At 47.7% G+C, this 19602-nt stretch overlaps 2 protein-coding genes and 1 long non-coding RNA gene across 11 annotated transcripts in view; 1 reads left to right on the top strand and 2 right to left on the bottom strand.

Annotated features, from left to right (window-relative positions):
• Window positions 1-1562: 1562 nt before the first annotated feature.
• On the bottom strand, window positions 1563-15076 carry Fam53c (family with sequence similarity 53, member C). 2 transcript variants are annotated; one of them, NM_001427416.1, is made up of 5 exons: window positions 15035-15076; window positions 11776-11984; window positions 11361-11418; window positions 6251-7035; window positions 1567-4530 (listed from the first exon to the last, which is right to left on the bottom strand). In NM_001427416.1, the coding sequence occupies exons 2-5, from the start codon at window positions 11851-11853 to the stop codon at window positions 4279-4281; spliced, it is 1173 nt and encodes a 390-aa protein (NP_001414345.1). In that variant the 5' UTR covers window positions 11854-11984; window positions 15035-15076; the 3' UTR covers window positions 1567-4278. The 2 variants fall into 2 exon arrangements, with proteins under 2 accessions (XP_063133661.1, NP_001414345.1); XM_063277591.1 differs by lacking the exons at window positions 11361-11418; window positions 15035-15076 and having other exon boundaries at window positions 1563-4530; window positions 11776-11914.
• LOC108348765 (uncharacterized) lies at window positions 11983-16160 on the top strand. 2 transcript variants are annotated; one of them, XR_001842084.3, is made up of 3 exons: window positions 11983-14568; window positions 15322-15385; window positions 15968-16160. It is a non-coding gene; the product is annotated as an uncharacterized LOC108348765 (long non-coding RNA). The 2 variants fall into 2 exon arrangements; XR_010059664.1 differs by lacking the exon at window positions 11983-14568 and having other exon boundaries at window positions 15250-15385.
• A 2-nt stretch (window positions 16161-16162) lies between these two features.
• Slbpl (stem-loop binding protein like) overlaps window positions 16163-19602 on the bottom strand; it is a 7516-nt gene continuing 4076 nt past the window's right edge. For 4 of the 7 annotated variants that reach the window (XR_010059537.1, XR_010059538.1, XR_010059535.1 and 1 more), the window contains exons 4-8: window positions 19484-19588; window positions 18259-18411; window positions 18011-18131; window positions 17521-17873; window positions 16165-16394 (exon numbers count right to left, since the gene is read on the bottom strand). Coding sequence is in view for 3 of the 7 variants with exons in the window: in NM_001270416.2 (NP_001257345.2) it covers window positions 16329-16394; window positions 18011-18131; window positions 18259-18411; window positions 19484-19588 (445 nt within the window). In the remaining 4 variants the exon portion in view is untranslated. Of the gene's footprint in view, window positions 16395-17520; window positions 17874-18010; window positions 18132-18258; window positions 18412-19483; window positions 19589-19602 lie in introns of all 7 variants that reach the window. The other 3 variants (NM_001270416.2, XM_063277047.1, XM_063277048.1) reach the window with 3 other exon arrangements.

Genomic DNA, 19602 nt, shown 5'->3' with positions numbered 1-19602 from the left:
ATTCCTTGTAACTTCTATCTCCCACAGCAAACCTAAATCCTTAGAACTCATGGTCCATAAATTATTCATAGAAGGAAACCGGTGAATCTATGTAGGACCTATCTGCCTTGCATCTTTTCTACCAAAATTAACTACTGAAGGTTTTTCCTCCCATATGGAGCTTTAATCACCCCCCGCCCCCCAGTATCTAAGGCTGGTTTTCCACAGCACCAGTGACAATTATATTTAAACTTAGGATGGGCTGAGCAATGGAGAAATTCATCCAACAAGCAAAATACGCCAGAAAATTTCCAAAGCATTGAGGCCACAACACTGAATAAAACAATCCCTGCCCTCATAAAATTTACTTCTTTCCTATAAGAGACTTGAGCAGTGAGCAATGAAAGTGATTAACACATTTAACCTCACAGAAAATTAACAGAAAACAGAACCATAGAGCTGGGGATATAGCTAAGTGAGAGAATATGTGTATTCCCTTTCTTGTTTTTGTACACACACACACACACACACACACACACACACACACACACACACACACTCCCAAAGAAAAAAATTAAAAAACCAACTATAAAGCTAAAAGTAAAAAAGAACAGGGGCATGTCCATCTCGTTTTGTTCAGATTTTCCCCCTTGCTCAGGCGAAGATGAGATAGAACAGTCGTAAAGAATAAAAAGGCTGTAATCGATGCTTTTTTAACCCTGTAAGTTCATCTCCCAAACCCCTCCTCCTTTGTTTCCAGGGCAAGAGGCAACTCCCACTCTAGGGTATATTTTCATCCAAAGGTTCCTGCACCAGGTCGCAAGGTCAACTGTGCCCTGCACACTTCATTGGTATTGCAAGATGAGTACCGTAAATGTGAAGCAGGAAGGTAAGCTAAGCACCTTGTCTCCTCCTACAGCCTTAGTAAGAAAGGCAGAGGCCCTTGCTTGGCTGAGCTCTATTTCATCCATACACATTAGGAAACTGTTAAAATACGAAGGGTGGACTAGGAAAGGTGAGGCAAGGCTGCAGCAACTCTTTCAGGCAACAATACAAGCATGAAGAAGGGTGTCTTTTTCTAGGACCAAAGAGCTTTGCAAACAGGAGTAAGAGGGAGAAGTCACTCACCCAGGTCTTTGCAATCTGAATTCTATGACTAAATCCCCATTCTCTCCAGCATATAGCATGTGAAGAGACTTTCCCTTTCTCATCCAAAGCCTATGAATCAGCCCAGTCAGGTTTCCCACTGCTCCATGAGGCCTATCTCAGGGAATTGGAATGTATTAGTACTTGACTCTTAACTAGCTGGAAAAGGGAATGATGATGTCCAAAGAGACAATGTATGTGTGAGGAAAATAGGGACCAAGGCTTATTGACAGAATCCCAGGCAACAGGGGCTGATCAGTGACCAGTGGTCTAGTGACCAGACTACTGCCCTTTTGGAAAGGCCTGGCCTTTAAAGGGATTGGGAAGTTAAGTGACCTTCACTGTTTCTTCCTCTCCCTCTTGTGTGTGTGTTTGTATGTGTGTGAGCTTGTGCACGTACGTATGCACACATAAGGGAAAAAGACACTATAGTACACAAGGTTGCTTGGGAAAATGGATTATTCTAATAAAACTTTATTTTTTTCAAACACAGCCACAGAGGCAGAACCTCATGTTTTAACACACACAGACTTATGGATTTTTTAATATAAAACAAAGTTTACGAAAAAATTTTTCCACTTTTTGTTTCTGTAATCCCATGAGCACAGGGACTTTGGCAGCAGGTGGGAATGAAGGGCAGCGGGAGCTGCCACCGGGCACACCGGGCACAGGAGGAGAGCATCAGCCTGGGAGTGGCTTCACTCACACACGCAGTAATACTCACCTGCTGGCCAGCCACGCCACACACGCAGCACAGATGCAGACATCACAGAGCATCAGCCACAAGCCCAGGAGGTGTGCTCCACTCTGGGTGAGCCCACCATGGGAACCCAAATGATGAGACTGGCTAACGTAGAGGGAGGCTGCTTGCTTTACAAAAGAAGCAATCATAGGCTGCTTTTACATGGTCAGCAGTCCAAATGCATTAAAAAATAGCGTTTGGTTTACACAGAACTGTTGGAACAGATCTACTGTGTAAAACAAATGATTCACGTCTTGAAAAGGCTTGTTCCAGGGCCAAAGGCATTTAAACTGGGAAGCAAGATGATAGTTCTGCCGAGTTTAACATTCCAGACTTAAAGTAATGGAATTAAAATATGACAATTGTAGGCCTCCTTCCCTAAGGGTGGTGACCTAAGGGCTTTGGGAGAGCCAGGGTGGAGGCAGAATCACTGCCGTCACTTAAACTTAGGGCCTGCAGAGACCCCACTGGCACTGCCAGTGACCTACTGGAGGCTGACACTGTCATCTGCAGCAGAGAACCCAGGGATGAGGATGCCCCAGGTGGAAAGGAAGCTGGCACCAGGGAAATTATGGACCAAAGAGGGAGAACCAGGGAAAGATGAAACCTACAATAACTCCTGGGCTCAGTTTCCCTGGGTTCTCAGGAGTCTCTCTTAGGCCCTTAGAGACCGGTAGCCCAGTGGTAAGACGTGGTAACTAGCCAGGAGATAGGGAGGAGCCTTGGAAAGGTAGAACCTCTGAGGGCCACAGGTTTAAGAAGACATGGCTACCTCCCCTGAAGTGGAGGCAAAGAGTCTGAAGCCTCAACAGCATTCCTATTAACATGTGGGAGACATTACACATCAGGCTCAATTCCACAAAGAAGAAAGAACATGACCTTGGTTGTCTTCTGTAACATTAGAAACTGGGCCTTAAAACACCATTGAAATTGAACAGAAATATGCCCTTACTACAATAAATGGGAAGGGCAGGTCCAATTTCGTTATACAGGGCATTCTACACAAAGCCTCAAAGACTGCAGGAGTGGCAGCTTCTACATGCATGCCCACAGGTGCCAACCTTATGAATGTATCTGCAATCTTTAAGTCCATCACCCTAGCCACTGGGATCTGCTGCACTGGCTGAAGTTGTGGGTAAGAAACAAAAAAAGAAATTCAATCCAACAACAACAAACTCCCAGCTGCTTCCCATAGCCTTTGCTTTATACATCCCCAGCCAATCCCTCAGTGAGCCCCAGCCTCTCTGTGGTCTCTCAGGGCCAATTAGAGGCAAATAAACATTTCCTGGCAAGAGTGGAAGACAAGCAAACTATTAAATGCTGAACACCCTTCCTCTTTTTCAAGCAGATCAGAAAGAGACTGGGCCTAGATCTTGCAAGAATAAGTTTCCCCACAGCCAGATTCCAAAAGGCAGTGCCGGGGTGGCCTCTCCTGCTGCTGGTCTGCCTCAACATATTCTGGAGATCAACTTTTGTCTCTGACTTGTAAGATCAGAAAAGGAAAGGTCCACTTGGTGAAGGAAAGAGAGCTGGAGCTCCTCAGTCTGCCTCAGTTGTACATCTGTTGGCACCTTCTCAGAGAACAAGAGAGGCAGGCTGCATACAGCTTAGAAAAGCTGATGAAAACAGTAAGTGTGGTGGCTGCCTCACAAGTCCTCAATATGAGATTCATCTAGGGGAGGAGGGCGGGACTTAAGAAAAGACCATTAGCTGAAATCACAGTACTCAAAAGATTCTGCTAGCTAGACCCCAGAGCAGAGTCATGTGCAGAGCAGTGACACTATGAACTTCGAAGCCAGCCTCCAGAGCTATTAAGACCCAAAAGAAAAAAAAAAAAGCTCTCTCTTCATGACACCTTGAACAAGCCCCATGTTATAGTAAGAAAACAAGAAACCAAGATTCTTGGGGCATCCTGATGCTCTGCTGTTAAAGGAGCAACTGCCTTCCTCCCCTAAGGCTACACAAACACACCTTTCCTCAAGTACACAGCCATGCACACACACACACACTCACACAATTTCTCCAAGGAGGCTGACTGAACCCCCCACCCTGGCCAAATTCTAAGACACAAGTGCCCTTTGAAGCAAAGGGGCTAGTGAAATTCCCCGAGCTGGGGTCAGCAGACCCCTTCCTTCCCTGCCCATCGCTCTCAGTGGCAGGGATACTCACACTCAGGGCCGCCATGGGGAGGGTCTGCTCTGGGGCTGTCCCTCCCGCCACCAGCTCCGTTTATCTTGTCCCGGCCAGTCTCTTGGCATGGTCGAGTTTGCTGGAGCAGGAAGACTTGGGCTGCCCTGAGTCGGAGCCCTCCACTCATCCCCTTTCCCAGGCTGGGCCCTCAGCCTTGGGGCCTTCACATGTGTTAGTAGCCATTAGACAGTCTGCTCGGCCCAGGAAGCAGCCTCTCCCTTTTAGTTTTCTTCAATCAGATTCAGGTCCAGGTCCCCAAAGTCCTGCTGGCACACTGTCCGCTTGTCCTGCCGTCCCCACCGCACAGACCCTTCTTCCTCCTCTTCGCTTTCGCTCAGCACCTGGGATGAACCCTCAACGGGACTGCAGGAAGCAGAGAGAGGTGGGGGACTACAGGCCATGAACCACGGTGGAGAGACGCTGCTGCCTTCTCGGGCTGTTTCTTGGAGACAGAGACCTCCTGAGTATGGTTTCTGTCAACAAAGTTAAAACAAAGAGAGTAATTTCCCAAAGTAACTTAAATTTTAAAAAAACAAAAACCAACTTAGATTTTCTACTTCCTGTGTATCTGTGTTCTGCCTACATACGTGTGCTCCACACACTTGCAGCGAGCAGTGGAGGGCATGATCCTCTGGACCTGGACTTAGCCACTATGTAGGTGCTGGGAAGCAAATTCAGGTTCTCTGGAAGCGCAGCCTATGCTCTTACCACTGAGCCACCTCTCCTGGCCTTCCAAAACGTAAAGTCTCTCAGTTACACTTGAAATTCTAGGTTTTAGAGTAAGGTTCCAAATCATAAAATTTGGAACATTTAGTATACATGTACATTCTCTGGGGAAAGAACCCCAGTTCCACCTTTTTGTTTTGTTTTTAAAGATTTATTATATGTAAGTACACTGTAGCTGTCTTCAGACACACCGGAAGAGGGCATCAGATCCCATTACAGATGGTTGTGAGCCACCATGTGGTTGCTGGGATTTGAACTCAGGACCCAGGATTTGAAGAGCAGTCAGCGTTCTTAACCACTGAGCCACCTCTCCAGCCCTTACATTGTTTTTTTTTTTTGGAGCTGGGGACCGAACCCAGGGCCTTGCGCTTGCTAGGCAATCGCTCTACCACTGAGCTAAATCCCCAACCCCCTTACATCGGTTATTAAGGCAGGGTTTCTCTCTGTAGCCTCAGCTGTCCTGGGACTTGCTCTGTACGCCAGGCTGGTCTCAAACTTACAGATATCCGCCTGCCTCTGCCTCCCTGAGCAGAATTTAAAAGGCCTGTATCACCACCTCCTGGCCCAGTTTCCAGCACCTGTGAGGTAGAGGCAGGCAGATCTGCAAGTTTAAGGGCAGTCTGCCTACATAGTGCATTTTGGGTCAGCTAGGACTGTAACTATGAGACCCTGTCTCGAAAAAGCAAACCAAAGCAACAAAGTACAGTTCCAGAAACTTTACGCAGCGGAGCATGCGTAAAGACACAGGCTCACTTACAAGCGCCACAGAAAAAGAAAAGGGCTGAGAGTGACATCTCAACTGAAATATCTGAAATCTCATAGTTTAGGAGGCTGAAGCCAGCCTGGGCTAAATAGAAGGACCTTATCCAACAACACAACAAACAGCAGCAAACCCCTCCTTTATCAGCTCCAGCGTGGCAACACCACCATCGGCCACTCTGTCTGCCAGTGCCCAAGCAGACTCAGGTACATAGACTTTGCCGGGAATGATTCCTGAATGGATACTAACTGAACAAATTCCCAGAGCCCTATGACCAAGGGAGAAGTGGGCAAGTGCGTCCACAGCAACTGCTGTTCTCAGCTTCGGGCTTCAGGAAAGTGCCTGCGAACTCATTTAAGCTCCCAAAGGCTTACCTGAGGCAGGGACGCCAGGAAGGGAGCAAAACCAGCCCTGAGCACACAGGGTAGGCACTGAGGACGGGAATTCTGTGGCTTAGACTTCTTAGAGAGAAGGCAAAGAGCCTCTGGCAGGACAATTAGGGATCCCTGTGTGAAGGTTAATGCCTCAGCCTAGTTTTTTTAGAACACCAAGGACTAACCTGACAGGGCAGAGACATTAAAGGCTAAAATCCAATAGTTCAGGACGGTTTTCTTGTATAACTCTGGACAGAAGGGTTCCCAGGGAGGCCTTGCCAGAAGGTACGGAACTAGGAGATGTTTAAACCGTTTCTGGTCTACCAGTCCCACCTGATTCATCTTGTCAAAATCCAAGGAAGGCCGCAGGCGCCTAGAGTCCTCCTCATGACGCCGCTTGACACCAGTTTTGCGGGCATCCAGATCACAAGGCTGTGAGCGGCTTCGGGGAAGGTTGCGGAGACCTCGGGGTCTCCAGGGCAGCTCTGGGGAGGATGCAGGGGAGCTCCGGGCAGAGGGCAGGAAGCGGCTTGCCTGTGGGCCCAGGCTGGGTGACAGGGAGAAGCGGCGCTGGGGTGGGCAGGGTGACAGGGACTCGCCATCACTCTCCCAAGAACCACTCTGAGGGGAGGTGGCGCAGGGTTGAGAGGAATCTTGGGCCAGGGCCAGGCTGAAGAAAGGAGGGCTGTAGGGTCTGTGGGCGGGGGCACACTGAGAAGAGGCACTGGGAGCTTGTAGGAACCTGAGGCTGGAGACCCGCTTCGGAGGGCTCTGGTGAGGCACCTGCGGCCCACCCCCTCCAGCATTGCCCCGGTGCTTGATGGGAGTCCACAGCTTGGAGGGGGCGGGCCGCCACACTGGCTGCCAGCGAGACAGGTCCACAGGCACCGAGAGTGAGCGGCAGTGCCTCTTGGATGGAGGGGCAGGGGGCACAGGAAGCTTCTCTGGGTCTGGGGGTTCAGGGCTCAGTACTTGGGAGAGGGGCTGCTCCTGTGGGGAGTTTCCCCGACTGGGTGGTCTGAGGTGCAGGCTTAGGCCTGAGGGATGGTAGCTGAAGTTGAGGCTGTCCTGGAACTCAGCACAGGAACAGTGGGGCAGGCCCCTCCAGGAAGCACCTTCTGAAAGGCATTCATAATGAAAAGTGTTAACGGCTAACACGTTATAAGATCTTCTGTGCCACAGAATGTTTCACAAACGTCTCCATGAGGGACGTATTATGATTGTGCTTGTCCAAGGTTAAGAGGCACAGCTATTAAAGGAACAAAACAGGCTCTCAACTATGCTACCCTCATCCCAAGGAACCCAACTGGCACAAAGAACGTTTATACACTGTCTGTCAAAAATGCAATCAAGAAACCTGTATAATCCCAGCACTTGGGAGGCAGAGGCAGTGGAGCTCTTGAATTCTGGGCCAGCCTGGTCTACAGAGTGAGTTCCAGGACAGTTCAGATTATACTGAGAAACACTGACCCAAAACAAACCAACCAACCTGTTTGTCTGTGTCTATTCCCACTTACCCCCCTCCCTGCCCCCAATGTCCTAGTCAACCTACAACCTAACCTTCCCCCTCCCAGCCTGCATTCTGAAAAGCAGGCCCATGTTCTCCTCCTCTGGCCCTTTCCCCTCTCCTGTGTCTCTAGGGTAAGGCGGGCAGCGCTGTCTGGAGAGGTGATCGAGCGAGTAAGAAAGGCAAGGGGCTGTTTGTGGGTCTGATGGCAGAGTGTGTGCTTGAGAAACCCTGAGACTCTGGCTGTGCAGACTCGGGTTCCCATCTCCTTAGGACTTCATTATACATTTTTGAAAATTATTTTTTTGAGACTATATATTACTATATAACCCTTGTTGCCTTAAAACTTACTATTCAAACCAGGCTGGCCCTGAACTTAAGAGATCTACCTTACTTCTGCCTCCCAAGGGCTGGGATTAAAGGTGTGCACCACACTGCCTGGCTTGAGGCCTTCTTTTTTTTTTTTTGGTTCTTTTTTTCGGAGCTGGGGACCGAACCTAGGGCCTTGCGCTTCCTAGGTAAGTGCTCTACCACTGAGCTAAATCCCCAGCCCCTTGAGGCCTTCTTTTAGCCAAACTTGGAGGACAAAGCCAGGCAGGGCTGAGGCCTATGATCCAGGAATCCAGAGATGAAGGTAAAAAAATGAGTTCACAGGACTTGTAAACTACAGACTGAATTAAGGCCAACCTGGGCTACATAAATAACACGAGGCAAACTCCCTGTGCCTGCCAAAGGTAAGGAAAACAAAAGGAAAAGAAAAGGGCCTAAAGGGAGGGTTGGGCTTTACTGCACTCTGACCAGAACTGCAGCTTTTGGAGTATGTGTGAATATTTTTATTCACGTGTGTGTACATGTTCATGTGGGTATGGACAAGAGCCCACGCATGTTGAGCCAGAGGTCAACATCTGATGTCTCTCGCTCAATCACTGTCTACCTCGTTTTATTTTTCACATTACATTTATTTTTTGGTATATGCACACGTTACATGTACTAACGTCACAATAATGTATGTGAAGGTCAGACGGCAACTTGGGGAAATGCCTCCAGGTGGGTCCTATAGATGAAAGTGAGGTCACCAAGCGCTTTAGAACATCCTGCCTGCTCCTTTTTTCTTTTTGAGATAGAGACTCTCACTGGACCTGTTGCTCATCAATCTGGGTAGGCTGACTGGCCAACCTTAAGGTGCTAGAATTACAGACTCTGCCACCATATCTGGCTTTTATGTGGATGTTGGGGACCCACACAAATTCAAGTGCTTACAATACAAGCACTTTACCAACTGAGACACCTTCCCAGTCTCCCCATATGGTGACCTTCTTTGAGACAGGGTCACATACAATCCAAACCAACCTCAAATTTGCTTTATAGCCTCTACTCCCTCTACCTCTCAAGAGTGGCTTCAACCTCTTGCCTCCACATTCCCACACAAGACTGATTTAGGGAAAATAGTGAACTAGTTTCTAGGTTCTTTCAAGAATTCTCTAGAAAAAGCACAAATCAAAGTAATAAGTGAAACTTGATGGCTGAAGTACGTGGTCAACAGCTGCTCACCTTACTAACCTTCCTAAGGCAGGGATCATGGATCCTCATGACATAACACCTGGCTGTCAACAAGTGCTTCGGAGACAGAGCAACCGTGGTGGCATCTGCCCGCTCGCCTCCCTTGCCAGGTGCCCAGGAAAGGGTTGTGCAGAAGCCCCACAACAGAGGCTGAGATATGTCTTAGGTATGCTCACAACCACAGGCCTTGGATTAATTCATAATCAAGGACCTGACATTTCAGATATATTTTCACATATCAAAAATGACCCAGGGAAAGTTATTCTCTGCAGTTCTGAAGAAATGGCGAGGCAGATGACAACCCTCATGTGAAAGCATGAGGTGCAGAGTTTGGATTCACTAAAGGTCTCCGTAAAGAATAGAAAATGTGTCTGTAAGGTGGAGACAGGAGGCTCACAGCCCTGCTGACTGCTAGCCTCCCTCCAGGGTCAATCAAGACTGCCTCATAGGAATAAGGTGAGGGATGGAGCAGACCATCTGGAGTGCTGCTCTGGCTTCTGTGCTTGCTCTGTATCTATACATATACATGCATTAAGAGGGAGGTAAGTAAACAACGCAGAGCCACAGTGCACTAAACTTGAATGAAACACAGACTAGTAAAAAACTTTCTGCCAAAAAATAAATAATGAAGATAGACTCATATTCGCTTCTACTTGTATATAAATACCCAGGGGCTAGCGATGCTAAGTTTGATGACCCAAGTTCATCCCTGAGGCATACACAGTAGAAGGAAAGAACCAACCTGACCCCACAGGCCATGGTACACACATGCCTGGCCCCTCTATAACTTTAAAAACTAGAAAACTCTAAGCTAGGCCTGGTGGCATCGAGTTGTAATCCCACAGGCCAATGCAGGTGGTTACGAATTCAAAACCAGTCTGCAAAATTAAAAACAAAACCAAACCCTATTTCAAAATAAAAAAGTAAGCCAGGCACATGGGCTCACGCCTATAATCCCCGTCCTCAGGAGGCAGAGGCAGAAGATTGGGAATTCAATGCCAGCCTCAAGTACACAGCAAGTTCAAAACGAGGTAAGGCGAGCTGGAGATGCAGTCCTGTCATAGGGCCTTGCTCGGGATGTCTTAGTCCTAGGTTCAATCTCAAGTGCTACCAAAAAAGAAAAGAATTCTCCTTGGATCTGTTTAAGAGACCAGTTAACAGAGCCTAGGCAAGAAGTCTCAACAGGTAGATATCCTTGCTGTGAAGGCCAATCATTTCACTTAGATCCCCAATCCCTAGTAGCTACACAGTATTAAGAGAGAAAACCTGACTCCACAGGCTGTCCTCTCACCTCGGCATGCAGATTCCACATCTGAGCACATACACAGCTTGTCCACCCCACCCCACCAATGTAAAAATAAGAAAGAAATGTATAGGTCAACAAGATGGCCCGAGGGGAGAATTCTTCAGCCAAGTCTAATGACCTGAGTTCAATCATCCCTGGGACCCACATGGTGGGAGAGAACTGACTCCTACAAATTCTCCTCTGACCTCCACACACTGCAGCTCACCTGTGCATACGTTTTGTATAATAAATGTAAAAACAAAAAACTAGTAACAGGTGTTACCTCTCCATGCCACACACAGGTCTTAAGAGCCAAGGAAGGGCCTCATGGTGGCCAGATGTCCTTTCACCAAGCTACTGCTCTCAGAAGGCACTTTTAGGGAAGAGCTAGGAGCTAAGGGGACTGGAAACACAGGAGGGTGACCTTTGTCAACATGGTATTTTTGCTCTTTGTAAACTACATAAATGCATTACCTCCTCGAGCGAGTACATTAGGAAAGCTGAACTGTTCTGGTTCACACTGTAACCTAGCACTCAGTAGCAATACTGTCTAGAGTTCTAGGTTAGCCTGGGCTACAAGATCCTGTCTTAAATACAAAAGAACAAACTAACAAATGATTTTCCTACAGGACAATAGAAATAAATAGAACTCAGAAGTTGGCACTGACAAGAACAAAAGATTAAAAAAAAAAACAACAAAACAAAGCTGGTGGCCAGGCAGCGGTGATGTACCTTTAATCCCGGCACTTGAGAGGCAGAGCCAGCCTGCTCTACCATGCACGTTCTAAGACAGCCAAGGCTACACAGAGAAAATGCCATGAAAAACAAACAAAATAACCCAAGCTGCTGTGAAGGCTGGACACCTTCAATACTAACACACTGGAGGAGAGGCAGGGGATCTGTAGAACTCAAGGCCAACCTAGTCTACATAGTGAGAGCCTGTCTCTAAACGAAACAAAACAAAACAAAACAAAGACCACCAGAGAACTAGAGCTAGGCTCATCAGGTGTGGTCACTGAGAATCAACAGAAGACATGTGTGGACAGAAGCACAAACAAACATATAGTATATAGAAACCGCAGATTCCTTACCAGACACAAGCTGGAAAGGGTCCCCACAGTTGGGTATGTCTGCATGATCAGGCAAAGGCTGAGAGAGAGATCATCCATCATTATTTGGGTTCAAGACAAGGACATTTCTAGAGAGACCTCTTACATTCTTCCTATAAGTCATGGGCTACAAGGATTTAGACTTCTGTGTTGTTCTCTTCCTATAGTCTTCCCCAAGTTAGTGAGAAACAAGCCACACCTCAAACATCACAAAGCCCCTTTCACCCAAGTTTTAGTGTCCCTGCCCCCTTCCTTTTGGGCTGGGTTTTGAGCGGTTAGTAGGCTTTTCCACTACAAGCAGGTTTCATACAACACAGAACATGGGTAAAATTATAGCAACACACAGCCTCCAAAAAAGGGGGTTAGATGATGGAGCAGAAGAAATACTGGTCTTTACCAGACTGAGGCTGAAGCGTGTACATTTCAGCTCATCCAGCGTCTGCTTCTGTAGCTGCTCAGTGATCAGGGTTATCATGTTTCTGCCCAGGACTTGACTCGCACACTTGATGGATGTCTTCCCTGTGGTTCTTCTGGATCTCACTCATGAGCCACCTTCTGCCACTGCAGCACCATTGGGACCTCCCTCTCCAGTCATGCCTGCGGCGTCTGCCAATTACAGAGGGGTCAGCCCCCAAGTAACATTAGATGGAGAAGGCATGGCACACATACCACAGTGTTCCTATGCCAGGCCTCTGGCAGACATCGTTAATCGATCATAGTACTTTCCTGGTGAGCTTAAAGACAGCCTCAGAAACACTCTGAACTTGGCACTCTTGATATCCAGTAAAATAAACTGGAGTTGGCAAGCAAAGTGAAACCTACTTACCATTTCTAACCTGGCTTAAGTTCTGTTGTGTCTACCTAGAATATCAGCACCACCTAGAAAACGGCTCAAATGAGAGAGATGCCCAAATGGTTATTTCCACACTGAGTTAACACAATATTTTCTTTATCTTACAGCCAGAAGCCAAGAAAGAAACCCTTCTAAACCACATGGGTTTAGTACAGAGAGAGGAGCAAGGGCTGGGCTTTCAGTTTCAGATCAGGATAAAGAGGATTTTAAATGAACAGCTGATATATTGCTATTTCCCAGTAGATGCTGCTGGCTATTCTCTTATCCAATGAGAAAGAATGGTCAGGTAGTCAGATAGTTCCAATCACAATCACATTTCAACTCTACAGATATTAAAAACAACTCATGACTTCATCCAACCAAGTTTTTTTCTTTTCATGAACCCACTCGAAGACCATGGATATAATTAACAAAGATTCTTCCTTATGACTGAAGCAAACTGATTTTTTTTTTTTTGTTCTTTTTTTCAGAGCTGGGGACCGAACCCAGGGCCTTGCGCTTCCTAGGCAAACGCTCTACCACTGAGCTAAATCCCCAACCCGCAAACTGATTTTTAATCTGAGCAGCTTCTAAACCCCAATTACCTACCTAAGGGACTTTTGCTTTGTTCAAAGAGGGAAGCAGAGGGGAGGTTAACAATGTCTTTTCTACCTCTTCCCATAAATGACCAACAGGCAAGACCAGAGTATATGGAGCATTAACTGGTATAGAAAACAATCAACTAAGACAGCTAACTCTTGAGCAGACGCCTGTAATCCCAGCACCTGGGCAGTGAAAACAGGAACCTAACAGTTCTTGAAGGCCAGTCCGGAAAGAAAATGCTGCTACCTTCACCGAGTCTTAATCCACTCTGCTCAGGCAATTTTGACTAAGCACATAACGTTCCTGCTTGCCCATACATAAAATGGGTATAACGATCTTACTCTATCACAGGAATGAGGCCACATGAAATATCAAAATAGCTTACCAACTGGCCTATATAAAATAGTTCACACAGACTGTTGTTTCTTATCTCTCCCTTTGCTGTTCTTCAAAGCCTTGGTATGCCTAAAGAGGTGGTATCACTACAATGACGAAAGCTATGTGGCTCTCTCTGGCCAGATGCCAACCTCCTTCACTTGCTCACTGAGTTGGAGCCTAAGGGCTCTTCCTCCTGTGACCTTTTGGAGAAGCCCACCCCTTGCAAAAAAAAAGAAAAAAAGAAAGAAAAAGAAAAAGAAAAAGAAAAAAAAGAAAAAAGAGGGTATCAGAAGAACATGACAGAGAAGAGCTAAGTTCCTTATGATGCATATGGCGTTCTTTGGAAGAAAGGCGCAGACGTCAATCATCACTATAGTTAACTATCGTTTCCACACATAATTATTACTACCACTCCGAACAAAGTTCCAGCTTCCTGAGAACTCCCTTCAGCTGCTTCCCCTGTGCTGTGCTCTGGTGGGAGAAGCAAAGAAGCTTGAATCACTTCTACTCCTATTTTCTAACTCTGCCCTCAAAAAACCAACAAGAAGGGAACTAAGTGGAGAATTTACCCTAGAGAGACCCCAGGCTCTAAGCTGACCAGCCATGAGGAGCAGGGAGAGAAAAAACTTTCAATCTTTTCATGAGGCATTTGGACAAACAGCAAACTCCCAGCCCTCTCCAGGAGCAGCTGAAGAGGGTGATTTTCTATTTTTCTGCATTTTAATTGTTGGGATGTGGCCACACACAGCGGTAATTGGAACAATGCAACTACCACCACGCAACTGATACTCTCAGCCTGGGTTTCCTAAAACAGGCCAGGCTGAGAGGGGCAACAGAACGGAAGCCATAAGGAATCAAACCAGGACACAAAAGAAGGCAAACCAGCTCTGCAAGGGGCCTCCTCTTTCTCAAGCAGACATTTAGAAAAGTGTGAGAAACCCTCTCTGGCGGCCTTCCTTCCCCTTCCATTTTGTGTATCGGAGAGGTAGACAGCTCTCAACATTTCACTAAACAAGTTAAAACTTCTCAGCTGAATGTTACTGGCACAAGGCTCAACCCTTCACTGAGCAAGCAGGCCGCTCGGCCCTCCCAGTAACCCCACCAGGCCTAACTCTCAGCCCAGGATCTCCCTCCACCACAACCCCCTAAGATAACGACTAGACACCCCCCCCCAATCCTATTGGATGGAAGCAACCCCTGACACTTGCGTTTCAGATATTTAGGTTGTGTTGAAACCTGGACAACCTAAGATCCAGTCAGGCCAGGGGAAAAAGAAAGTCACAAATCCCCTGGGGGCATTCCCCCAGGTCTCCAGGTCCCACACCTCTGGGAGAAACTGAAGGAAAACATAAGCGAGGCAGGGAGATGCAAGAAACGGTAAGTGGGTATTAGAATGCTCTTCTTCCATATGGTTCTAGTGAAGATAGGGGTGACAAGTGGGGTGCACCCATCCCCCCACCACGACGAAAAAGCAAACGACTAGGCTCCCTCTAATCTTCAACCTCTCCCTCTGTTGCCCTGCCTGTCCCCGCGGGGTGGGGCATGGGGCATCTACTGGCCCCCGGGGGGGCACTCCAGGGTTTGCTCAGAGAGACTGTCGCTCTCCTGTATCCATTCTGGTTTCCTCATCTGACCGCGGGAAGCGAACTCAGGACGCAGGGGATGGGAAGGGTCTGGGACATGCACTCTGCCACCCCCTCCCCCACCGGGTCCCGTGCTCTCCCGCCGAGGCGGCCTGCAAGGCTCCGCCGCACTAGCGGCTGGACTGGGGGAGGGGAGAGAGGGAGGGACGGTCGCGGTGCCCGCCCCGAGGCCCCAGCACCACCTGCCCTCCGCTACCTACCGCGGCTCTTACAGCTCCCTGGGCCGCGGCCGGAGCAGCTCTGAGCGCTCCGTTCGCCCCACGGTGCCCTTAAAAGGCGCTGGCAAGAACCAACCGGTCTTTGAGGAGAGTCGAGGGGGTCGCGTCTAATCGCAGAATCCCCCGGAACCTCCCGAAGAGGCCCGAGCCCTACGTGGTGTCTCGCGCAACCTTTCTCAGTAGAGTGCTGTCGGAAAGAAGCCTAGAGCTGTGGTTTGGGAACCGGATGGTTTCCTCACTAACTATTCCCCCCCTCCAAAATATCGTAGAAAGTGGACGGGCCCAGTTGGAAGCACATCACGAAGCCCATAGGGGAAGCCATGTCGGATAAAGGTAAACAAAGCCATTGTCCACTTCTTCCATTACACCATCCTCCCAGCTGAACTGTCTGACTCAACTCAGGCCACAAAACAGTATTAGCCACAGTCTTCTCACCTGGGCTCCTGTCCCTTTCGATACAGCCACCTTTCTGTAAGCATCCCCCCACCTTCCCCCGGCAAGGACTGATCCTCGGCGTGAAGGCTGCTGGGAAATGTAGTCCAAGCGCCGGTCAGGGCCTGCTCTGAGTCCCCGAGCCCCTCTTCTAGCTGCCTGATCTGCTGGAGCTTTTATAAACCTGAGATTTATAACGGTTGCGGAGCTGTGTCCCCTTGCTCGATAATTTGTTCTCAAAACACTTTGTAAAGCTGAGGCGGGCCTGAAGCTGTTCACTCCCTCCCTTCCCTATCCTCCTTATGCCCCCCCCCCAAGCAGGATGAGGTAATGGGATTGTGATTATGACATCATAGGTGGTTCAGTTGCGGGGTGTATAGGGGGTGGAGCAGGATGATTATGGCTGGACCACTTAAAGACAGAGGGAGGGAGGAAGCTGACATATGAGGAACCGATGTCAACAGTACTGTATTTCCTCTCCAGGAACTGGAAACCACCTTTTTATTAAGTTTACACCACTATTACCACCTCCCACCTCAGCCAAAGTTTTAAGTCCTTTTTCAATAGCCTGAATGTTGATGTAAGTAGAGAAGAAAGCCCATAGAGGTTCCTGCTCTTCGGTAAATTGGAGGTCTCAGCTGAGAAAAAAAGTTTTCAATAAATGCTTTCATGCGCAGATGGAGTTTTAGATTTCTTTTTTAATCGGTTAAAGTGGTAATTAAAAAAAAAGTAATTCCAGTCATTTCATTATTATACAGTTGTAGCAGCAAATCCCTAAAAATAAAGTGTTCGCTGTGAATGCTTTGAATCCCCCCTTGTCTGGGATAGGTAAACAGCAGCAGACTTAGTGATGGAGAAGTTCATCTTTGAGCTGGGGAGGGCAGGAAGCAGGAACCTTCAAGTATGCAAACTGAAAAAGAAGAGTAAAAAAAAAATCATTAAAAAGTTGAGGTGGGAAGCCAGGGGCAGCGGTACACATCTAAAATTCCAGTACTTAAGAGGCAAAGGCAAGAAGGCTGCGTCTGCTTCCAGGCCAGCCAGTCAGCATTTCAACTGCAGAGGCCAGAAAAGGGTTACACAGTGAAACAAACAACAAACAGACATCTGTGGAGATTAATTTTGCTCTGCATATTTTCCTTTGACAAAGAGTAAAGGAGACATGGTTCCTGCAACTGCAAGGAGCTACATTCTTTGTTTGCTTATCTTTGAGACCGGATCTCATTTAACTCTGGCTGGTCTCAATCCTACTATGTAACTAGAGACGTCCCTAAACTCTGTTCTTCCTGCCTCAGCCTCCTAGGTCCTGGGATTATAGACAAGAATTACCATGTCTACTTGCACTATATGCTTTAAGTAAACATATATATTACCGTTCTCCTTTCAATTACCAGATGGAAACTGTCAATAACAAACCCTCTGAAAGGTTAAATAACTGCCCAAGTGGTAGGTAAAGATATATCAAAACTGAGGACTCTTAACCCCTTGGTTTGGTGGGGTTTTGTTTGTTTGTTTGTTTGTTATGAGACAGGCTCTCATGTGAACCCCGGCTGTCCTGAAACTTACTAACTATATAGATCAGGCTAGCTTTCTGGTCCCTGAGCTCCTGACTCTGTCTCCCCAGTGCTGAGATTATGGGCACAGGTCACATTGTTCCCTTCTTAGTACTAACCATGCTTACTAAAGTTAAATGGCTGTGTGAAAGTTAAGTTGGCATTGGCTTATTTGCCAAACACTGAAAGAAACTGAGTCAGGCTTTTTGGTTCAAAATTCTAATCCCAACACTTGAGACACTGAAGGAGGATTGCCAAGGCTCAAGGCCACCCTGGGTTGCACTGCACTCTAGGCCAGCCTGGACTACGGAGTAAGGTGCACTCTTACCCCCTCACTACCACCACCAAATAAAATAAAATAGAAAATAAATAAGGAAGGAAGGAAGGAAGGGAGGAAGGAAAGGAGGGAGACTAAAACAAGGGCAAGGATTGCTATAGCTCACTACTGCAAAAGAAAACCACTGCAAGTCATGTATGAGGACTCACTTGAAAGGCCCCAACTGTTTCCTGTGTGTACGATCTCAGACGGCCAACTGTACAGTACAACGCTGCCTGCCCATAGTTATGCCTCTCTTTATTTTCAAGGACGTTTTGGATTGCTTTGCTTTTTTTGTTGTTTGTTTGCTGGTCTTGTGTTTGTTTGGCAAACAGTTCTCATGTAGCTGAGGTTGTTGGCTTTAAACTCCTGATCCTGTTAACTTCTGTAATGAACTCTGGTTTTAATGGTTTATTAAAAATCAGCTTTAAATGACATAAATTAAACTCCTGCTCCTCTTGCTTTCACCGTCCGTCCCAGTATGGAACTTACAGGAGTGTACCACCACGCCCAGTTCCTTCATCTGTGGTGAAAAGAGATCAGACCCAGGGAGGCTATATAGCTCTGGCCCCATCTCCTTTGGACTATATCTTACTTGTGCCCTCACAGGCCAGACCCCATCTATTTTCCTGATCCAGTGGTTTTGTCAGAGGTCACTACCTGGGCCTCTTTCTCGCCTCTGTCCCAATTCTCTGAGGATTCTGGGTCCTGGGGCCAGTTATCCAGGAGATCATCTAAAGGAGCAGTATCCACTGGCCTTAGGAAGTTCCCTGCTGCCTTCCTAGAAGGGCAGCAGAAAGAGAATATACACTCATGCAGATACTGCCCCCTCCCTCCACCCAATAGTACAATCTAAATGTTTGCAGGGTGGACCACACCACTCATAGGAGCCGGATTAGTTAACACACCCTTCAGCCTGTCTGTCATGGAGAGGCTGGCTTGGGGGGTCCCAGGTATGCAGGGCTCTTCTCCACTGCCTGATCTGGGCATCCCAGGATCTGCGGCTGTACCTCCTGTTTTTGTTTGGTGTTTGAGGGTGAAAACCCGGCTGTCGCTGTGCCCTGACAAGGACAAATATAGGTCAGATTGAAGTCAAAGGAGAGGGAAGCTGCTCATTGCTTATCAGTGAGTCAGAAACCTAGACAGGATTAGCCAAGGACAGGACAACGCTTCACTCCAGCAAACACAATGAGCCAGGCCTGTTGGCACACAGCAAGGGCCCTGAGATGTTAGTCCTCAGAGAGAGAGTTTGAGGCCAGCTGAGGCTACAGGAGAGTAGGAGACATGAAGGAGAGGGTGGGCGGGGTCTTCTCCATTACACATTATCATTCACATGTAATGCCCACTTCAGCAGCAATTGTAATGACACGGAAGCTTATACTGGCCCTTGAGTAAAGATGATACCCAACTTTTGATACATTTCGTGTGTGTGTGTGTGTGTGTGTGTGTGTGTGTGTGTGTGTGTGTGTGTAGGGCATGAAAATAGAACAGGAACTACAGAGGAAGAAGGGGGGAGAGGTCTGAAGGGAGCAGAGGAGAGAATAAGAGATTATTGGAATGCATGGAAAATAGAAGAGGAGGGCTGAGATGCTCGGAGGACCTGGGTTTGATTCCCAGCACCCACACGGGAGTTCACAACTGTCTGTAGTTCCAGTTCCTGGGAATCTGACGTCCTCTTCTGGTCTCCTCAGGCACACACGTGGTGTATAGACGTACATGCCAGGGAAACCATAATGCATAAAAATGGAACATGGAGGCCAGCGAGATGGCTCAGGAGGTAAAAACATTTGCTAGGAAGACCTGACTGATGACCAAGTTTGATCCCCAGAAGAGCCTGTCCGGAAGTAAAGACCCCTTGACTTCCACGAGCATATCTGCACTCACACAACACACACACATTAAATGATTAAAAAGAGGGGCAAAGCAAAACAAAAACTTTAGGGGAAAAAAACATGGACAAGCTTTGAAAGTCTTCTGGGCTAAGACTTTCTACTTGAGAGAAATCTCAAATTTATTGGGGACCAGACTGCAGGAGAATCAGTCCCTCTGCACCCAGTTACCTTTCAGCACTTGACAATGTGCTACAGCCATTTGGTTGGCATCCTTGTTGTGACTGCCTCCAACTGCACTCACCTGGGGACCTGCTGCAGAAAGCTCTGGTACCCAGGTGTGCACTTGCCATAGTCTATCTGCTTCTGCCGCCGCCTCAGGACCACTTCATCTGTCTCAACTTCCCACCTACAGGGAGGTAT

Source organism: Rattus norvegicus, chromosome 18, assembly GCF_036323735.1.
Source record: "Rattus norvegicus strain BN/NHsdMcwi chromosome 18, GRCr8, whole genome shotgun sequence".
NCBI classification, from domain to species: domain Eukaryota; kingdom Metazoa; phylum Chordata; class Mammalia; order Rodentia; family Muridae; genus Rattus; species Rattus norvegicus.
The sequence above is the reverse complement of the archived record's forward strand: the minus strand, read 5'-3'. Positions and strand labels throughout refer to the sequence as shown.

Excerpts from the sequence above, each read along its gene's own strand:
- Fam53c (NM_001427416.1), bottom strand. The coding sequence starts at position 11,853 with ATGATAACCCTGATCACTGAGCAGCTACAGAAGCAGACGCTGGATGAG. Across the intron at positions 7,036-11,360 it reads CCCTTTCCAGCTTGTGTCTG|AAGGTGCTTCCTGGAGGGGC; the intron begins GTAAGGAATCTG and ends AATGCCTTTCAG. Across the intron at positions 4,531-6,250 it reads ATTTTGACAAGATGAATCAG|AAACCATACTCAGGAGGTCT; the intron begins GTGGGACTGGTA and ends CTTTGTTGACAG.